General features: G+C 47.9%; 1 protein-coding gene across 2 annotated transcripts; it reads right to left on the reverse strand.

The window, feature by feature from the left end:
* Nucleotides 1-772: 772 nt before the first annotated feature.
* On the reverse strand, nt 773-7,174 carry LOC121168799 (3-beta-hydroxysteroid-Delta(8),Delta(7)-isomerase). 2 transcript variants are annotated; one of them, XM_040999173.1, is made up of 5 exons: nt 7,062-7,174; nt 5,439-5,797; nt 2,538-2,574; nt 2,291-2,421; nt 773-1,269 (listed from the first exon to the last, which is right to left on the reverse strand). In XM_040999173.1, exons 2-5 carry the CDS (start codon nt 5,737-5,739, stop codon nt 1,046-1,048), a joined length of 693 nt encoding a protein of 230 aa, XP_040855107.1. In that variant the 5' UTR covers nt 5,740-5,797; nt 7,062-7,174; the 3' UTR covers nt 773-1,045. The 2 variants fall into 2 exon arrangements, with proteins under 2 accessions (XP_040855107.1, XP_040855115.1); XM_040999181.1 differs by lacking the exon at nt 7,062-7,174 and adding an exon at nt 6,941-7,014.
* Nucleotides 7,175-7,534: the final 360 nt, after the last annotated feature.

Raw genomic sequence — 7,534 nt, forward strand, 5'->3', positions numbered from 1 at the left:
GTATTTTGGAAACAGAGAACTCATGTCACAGCTTCACAGTTAGAAAGGAATTTTTGTCTCGGGATGAATCATATCTCAAGTCTCACCCACGCTTGATTTAGATGATATTTAGTAGAGAATTGGGATTTAAAGCTAATGCTGGAAAGGAGTAAGAGTTTTGGGTTGCTAGGATCCAGGTACATGTATTTCACTTGTAACAAGAATGCTACAGACTGAACTGTCTTGCCCACCTTCATACAGTGAAGCCCTAAGTCTCAGGACCATACAATATGATTATATTTGAACATGGGACCTTACTGAAAAATGTGGATTAAGTTAAAATGAGACCAACAAGGCCCTAATCCAAATACCTGGTGCCCTTATCAGAAACAATCTGCATATAGAGATACCAGATTGGGTGCCCAAAGAAAAGACCACATGAGGCTACTGGAAGAAGGCAGCCCCCTGTAGGCCAAGAGGAGCCTCAGAAGGGGCTAAAGCTGCCAGCATTTTGTGCAGCCTCCAGAAGCCTGGTGGCATTCTGTTAGGGCAGCTTCTGTTAAGGGGACTCTGGGTAGAGTCAGGGGGTAGCCTTGAAGGGAAAGTCTGCGTGGTGAGTTATGGAGTCCACTGGGTAAAGAATGGGAGCCTGTGGGGTCAGCCAGGGAGTTTGTGAGGTCATAGATGGCAAATCTATATGATAATGACAGGAGTCTGGGGAATGAATTATGGAGGGGTCCGGGGGGTTAGTCATGGGACATTGATGGGATTAGTAATTCCAGATCTCTCAATGTTAGAATGAATATATTTTATTTCCCGATTTAAAAACTGCCACCATCACAGGCCTCCTATCTTTCTCTTGAACGTTTGCTCCAGAAGCTCCTGGCAATAGCTCCCTGCAGCCCATACCTTCCATGTCTCTGGCCCTTTCTATTCCCACCCATCAGCCTGAGTGTGACAGATTCATTATCTCTGTCCATCCCAACCTGTGAGAGCAGGATTAGACTCTTCTGGTGGCCAGCAAGTACTTCATCAGCCCACATCACACCCTAGGGACCATGGCTGGCTAGTTCTGCTTGCCCTTGGCTCTTGTGGCCTTGGCATCCAATGAGCTCTGAGCATGCATGAGATGCTTCACCGAATCAAGCACGAGGAATCCGGGCAGCACCAACCACAGGCCATTGAGGAAGACAAAGTAAAACCAAAAATAGAGAGGGTGGCCCATCTCCCCATGCTGGAATCCATCACGATGCTCCGTCAGGAAGTACAGCACGTCCCCGTAGACCTGGCCTGTGGGAGGCAAGAGGAGGAGATGCAGTCCCCGTGAGAAAGAGGATGCTACTGTCTCCCCAGCTCTCTATTCCAGGGCATTTTCCAAGTTGTCGTTCAAAGTCTCAGGACCCAGGATCCCAAATTCAAAGAACTAGGGATTCTAAAGGGATTGAGCTGAGAAGCTGAGAAAGCAGAAAAGTAATGATTCCAGAAATCAGACAGCTGAGCATTTCTGCATTTAAGAGAGCTCACATACACACACACACATACACACACACACACACACACACACACACACACACACACACACACACATGAGAGAGAGAAAGAGAGCTTACATTTCCAGAATTGAAAGAATTTGGAGCATTAGCGTTGTGACATAGCAGCGCCATTGTCCCATGTGGGGACCAGTTTGTGCCCTAGCTGCTCTACTTTCCAATCCAGTTCCCTGCTAAGTGCCTGGGAAAGCAGCAGAGGATGGCCCAAGTCCTTGAGCCCTGTACCCATGTTAGAGACCTGGAAGAAGCTCCTGGGCTCTTGGTTTTGAACCAGCCCAGCTCTGGCCATGTAGCCATTTGAGGAGTGGACCAGAGAATGGAAGATCTCTCTGTCCCTCTCTCTTTCTGCAATTCTGACTTTCAAGTAAAATGAATAAATCTTTTCTAAAAAATGCAGGAATTCAAGACAGTCCAGGATTCCAGAACTAAAGATAACTCCTCTTAGCAGGACTAAGGGGAGTGAACAGTTAAAGAACACAAGACTGAATCTCAGAAGAAGGAAGCTCAGAGTCCTGATCCTGGAGGATGCAGGGCTTCTGGAAGCTTCGCTGGAGATGGCATTGGAGTGGAGGAGACCAGAATTGTCCTGCTAGAGAGGCAAGCACAGGGCTGTTCCAGAACCCTGGGGAGTTTGTCTTTCCAACTGACCTTCCCAGCCCGCTGTGGGCAGAATTGAAAGCTTCCCCCCTGCAGGGATGCACCTGTGTTCCTGCTTTCCCCCTTCCCCCACTCCTCACACCCTTTGAAGACCATCTCCTCACCCACAGACACCACAAGCTGGAGGATGAAGCGGAGTGGGTGCTGGCGGAGAAAGGCAATCACTACCCATACGCTGAGTGGTCCCCACAGGAAAGCCGTGATGGTCTCCATGCACACAGTAAAGTTGTCACCCCTGCAGGAGAAAGGATGGGGTTGGGGGATATGGGCATGAGTGCAGGCCAGGAGTGCTCCCTGACTCCCCACCACCCTGAATCAAGGCAACCCCTGAGAATAGAGACAAACACTTACAGGATGTATCGGCTGTCTCCTTTGGCATATTCTTTCCCTGGAGTAAACAAGATAGACACGTGAAGGGTAAACACAGTAAAAAAAAAAAAAAAAAAAGAGGAGCTCACATTTGTGGGAGTTAAAGTCCCTGTGAGAAGACTGCATTTCTAATTCACTGAGCCTTGGTTTCCTCATCTGTGAAATGGGGCTGCTCTTCTGGATTCTAGAGGTGAATGTGGAGGTATGTGACAAGGTTTGTGGAAAAAATAGAATGAAAAGATAAGTCCATTTTTGCTGTAAACAAATTTTGAAATCCATTCAGCTGGCTCATAATTTGCATTTCCCCTCTCTCTTGTTGATACAAAGGTTGTTTACACCAAAATCAACTTATCTTTTTAATTCTTTTTTTTCCATGCATTTTTTAAAAGTGCCCTTGTGTGCTAAGCCTGACACAAAACAGTACTGCTGTGATTGTGGCATAAGAGTGAATAACAGAGTGAATGAAATAGCCAATAAGAAAGGGGAGACAGGTGAACAGACCAGTGAACCAAAGAGGGAGCAGAGAATGGATAAGAAAGAACTACCTCAAATGAAATTAGGCAGGAGGGTTCACAAAACAGGATTTCCAAATGGCTGATAAATACACAAAAGGCCCTCAAATGGTAAAAGCAACTAGCAACCATGATGAGATACCACTCATACCCACTAAAATTTAACAAACACTGGGTGAGAATATGGAGGAACTAAAATTTTACTATGCTGCTGGTGGGAATGGAAAAAGGTACAACTGCGGTTAACATTGTAACATAAAGCTGCTGCCTATGGCACCAGCATCTCATATAGGTGCTGGTTCATGTTCTAGTTGTTCAATTTCTTTTTTCGTTTTTTAAAGATTTATTTTATTTTTATAGCAAAGTCAGATATACAGAGAGGAAGATCTTCTGTCCGATGATTCACTCTCCAAGTGATTGCAACAGCCAGTGCTATGTCAGATCCCAAGCCAGGAGCCAGGAACTTTCTCCAGCTCTCCCATGCAGGTGCAGGATCCTAAGGCTTTGGGCCATCCTCAACTGCCCTCCCAGGCCACAAGCAGGGAGCTGGATGGGAAACGGGGCTGCCAGGATTCGAATCAGTGCCCATATGGGATCCCAGTGCTTTCAAGGCGAGGACTTCAGCCGCTAGGCTACCATACTGGGCCCTGGCTGTTCCATTTCTAATCTAGCTCCCTGTTAATGATCCTGGGAAAGCAGCAGCAGATGATCCTAGTGCTTGACTCCCTAAAACATGGGAGACTTGGAAAGAGCTCTGGTCTCCTGGCTTTGGACTGGTCTAGCCATAGCTATTGTGGGCATTTGGGAGTGAACCAGCAGATAGGAAGATCTCTCTCTCCATGTAACAGAGGGAGATCTTCCATCCACCAGCTCACTCCCCAAATGGTCACAGTGACAGGAGTGAGTCTGATATGAAACCTGGAGCCAGGAGCTTCCTCCAGGTCTCCCATATGGGTGCAGGGACCAAAGCATTTGGCTATCTTCTGTTGCTTCCCCAGGTGCATTATCAGGGAGCTAAAGCATTATGCATGGATTTTAAAAAGCAAATGTTTGCAACCAATAAATTTTAATTTCATTTTCCATGGACTTTTTAAAATACCTTCACATTTACCCAAAAATAATGAATGCAGATGTCCATTCAAAAACCTGGCTGAAATATTCCCAGCCATGCTACTCAGGAGGCCAGAAAGGAATATTGTTTCTAACAACCTAAGACTGGGACAACTTCCCATCAATACCTGTTGAGTCAAACAGACATCCACACTTTGCTTCCTATGTTCTCACACCATAAGGATCAACATGTAAGACTTCTGTGACCCTAGGGCCTGGTTCTAACCCCAGCGACCCCATTTCCCATCCAGCTCCCTGCCTGTGGCCTGGGAAAGCAGTTCAGGATGGCCCAAAGCCTTGGGACCCTGTACCCACGTGGGAGACCTGGAAGGAACTCCTAGCTCCAGATTGGTTCAGCTTTGGCCATTGCGGGCTTGGGGAATGAATCATCGGGCAGAAGAACTTCCTCTTTGTCTCTCCTCCTCTCTGTATACCTGACTTTCCAAGAAAAATAAAAATAAATCTTAAAAGTATCAAAAAATTAAAAAAAAAAAAGACTTCTGTGACCTCACAAGTTGTAGATTGTTCCCCACCAGCAAGCTGGCTGTGTTGCAGCACCAAACCTGCGACTGGGCGTCCTGTACTCCCATTCAGTGCAGAACCACCACCCCCCCTCCACCCCCTCAGGTGGAAGGCTCAGTTCCCTTAAGCCCCCAGGCCATGAACTGGAGTTTGCATGACTCATTTCTTAGACTTGATGAATATGCTTGAACGGCTCACAAAGCCTCAGAACACACACATTTTCTAGTTTATCACAAAGGATGTGGATGAAGAGACGCATAAAGCAAGGAATGAGAGAAGTGTATGGTTATCATGCCTTCATTAGGGCCCACCCTTCTATGTGGGTGTTATTTTGGACCTTGTCTTTTATATATATATAATGGAGGTGACATTACTTATGCATGATTGCTAATAAGTCTGGTGGGGAGCCCCAGCAAGGCCTGTCCAGATGCTACAGCATTCCATTTTTGAGGGCATGGGGTGAGACACCACTGGAGTGAAAGAAGCTTACTATATTCCATGTGTAGTCTGCCTTTCTCTCACTTGCCTTGGAGAACTATAAACCAGGAATTGTGGATGCAAACCTCTTGTACATGTGATGTATATGTATCATAAATACCACAACTGTTTTTTTTTTTGTTATTGTTGTTCTGTGTGACTATTATGTGCAGCCAGTTTTCCAAATAAACTAGCAGAAGGAAATATGGTGGGTGGGTAAGTAACCAAGATGACTCCCGCCTAGAAAGAACCCAGTACTCACACAGTTGTGATAAAAAGGCTTGATCTCCAAGGAGGATCTCATGGTAGAGACTGAACCAGCCCTCAATCACCAAGTGAATGAACGCACACACTGCAAACCAGCACAGGGATAGTCGCCGCCAAGTCCCCAGGGGCACGACAGCAGCCCGGGCTGACAGCATCCATGTGATCACAACCAGGACCCCTGAGACAGAGAAGAGGCCAGCCAGGATATGCCAGGTAGGGCGGTCATTAGGCACAAAGTTGTCCAGCCTCAGGTGCCGAGGCCAATATGGATGCAAGGGGCCACTGTTGGAGGTCATGATGCTTGGCGGGCTTTGTGTGGATAAACAGGTCGCAGGCAAAAGGAACAGGAACAACCTGGACAAACAGAAATCACAAAATGAGATTGTAAAATCAAAGCTACATAACATTACAATAGAAATGCCAATGGGCTGAATTTAACTAACAGACAGTGAGGCTGGATTGAAAATAACCTAATTATATGCTGTTTGGAGAACATGACTGAAATAAAAGGCCACTGAAAGGTTGAAAGCTTGTTGCAGCTCAGTGGCCAAGACACCTGCATGCCACAGGACAGTGCATGGGTTCTGCTTCCTGCTGATGCACACCCTGGGAGGCAGCAGGTGATGGCCCACGTACCTGGCTCCCTGCCACCCATGTGAGAAATCTGGATGGAGTTTCTGGCTCCTGGCTTTGGCCTGGCCTAGCCCTGACTGTTGCTGGTTGCTGGTATTTAGGGAGTGAACCAGCAGATAGAAGGTATCTCTCCCCCTCTCTGCCTTTCAGATAAGTAAAAATACATAATATTTTAAAAGTTTCCAAAAAAAAAGTCTAGTGATAACTAAAGAAAAACCATTAAAAAATAACTTTCAGTGAAATAATTTTACAAAAAAACAAACAAATAAAAAAAACACCACCACAGGAAATAGGAGGCCTGACCCCAAGAGGTTCCAGTTTCAAGAGGTCCCAGTTTGGAAGCGAATATACAAACCAGAGTTGATTTGAAGACCAAGGTCAAATCCTAGCCATCTAGAGTCAGACTTGGGGCTGGGGAGAGATTGGGGGTTGGGGGGCGACTCAGGATTGGGCCCAAATCGCAGTGCTCACAGGACACACAGAATCGAGACTTAATTCCGGGGTTCATTGGTCGCAGTCGGTTGGGAGAGTCACAGTCAGTCATCAGGTCTAGTCTTTGTTTGGCGCGAGTCAAAGGAAGCTAGCCTGGTCCCACAGGAGTTATCAGTGCCTAGCATCTTCCCATGTAAAACTATTCCCCCGCTTTTAGTCCTGGAAACTGCAGCTGGACAACGAAAGCGAAAGGAATGATTGGAACCCACGAAGACCCTTAGCCCAGCGCCAGCTCAGAAAGCCGGAGCTTTCCTCAGAGTCTAGGGTCTTGTGGACAGTTGTGGTAAACAGAAAAAGGACCGCCAACTAGGGAGTCCACCAATCAGAACTAGAACCCTCGGGTCCAGCGGCTCAATGAGAAGGCGGACCCACCCTCGTCCGGACAACCGCGCAGCAGCTGCATCTCGCGCAGGCGCACGCCTTGGTGGCGGGGAAAGGGTCTGGCGATCAAGTATTAGGGAAAGGAGGAGTGAGTCGGCCGGAGGGCACTCACCCAGCCCCGGGACGGCAGTGGCGGTTCCAACGGTCTCTCGGCTCTCTTCTCTCTGCGAGCTCGCTGGCTCCGTGGCGTAGCTCCTCCGGGCTGTCCTTCCCTTCAAGGGTTCCCCCGCCCAATAGAGCAGGCCAATGGAGAGGCGAGGAAGACGGCAGGTGCGGCTCCCAGCCAATGGGAGCTCTCTGTGTGCAGTTTGGCCCGGTCCTCTAGCATGGTGCCATTTTTGTCGTTGGCTGAGACCCAGTCAGGAGCGGGATAGAGGCGGGGCCATGCCCTGGTGGGCTGGTCAATCTGTCTGGCTCAGTCCTTTCAACTCTGCCTTTGTTTCTTACACTGAACACCCCCTGCGTTCCCAGACTAAACCACGGAATCTTAATATTACAGGCCGATCACACACATCCTGTACCCTGCACCCCCTCCCCTCCCCACCTCCCTCACGCCGTTCAGCGCTCAGAACTCTGTGAGGATAG

Source organism: Ochotona curzoniae, unplaced genomic scaffold (assembly GCF_017591425.1).
Source record: "Ochotona curzoniae isolate NIBS_2020 unplaced genomic scaffold, NIBS_Ocur_1.0 contig_1274, whole genome shotgun sequence".
Taxonomy (NCBI): domain Eukaryota; kingdom Metazoa; phylum Chordata; class Mammalia; order Lagomorpha; family Ochotonidae; genus Ochotona; species Ochotona curzoniae.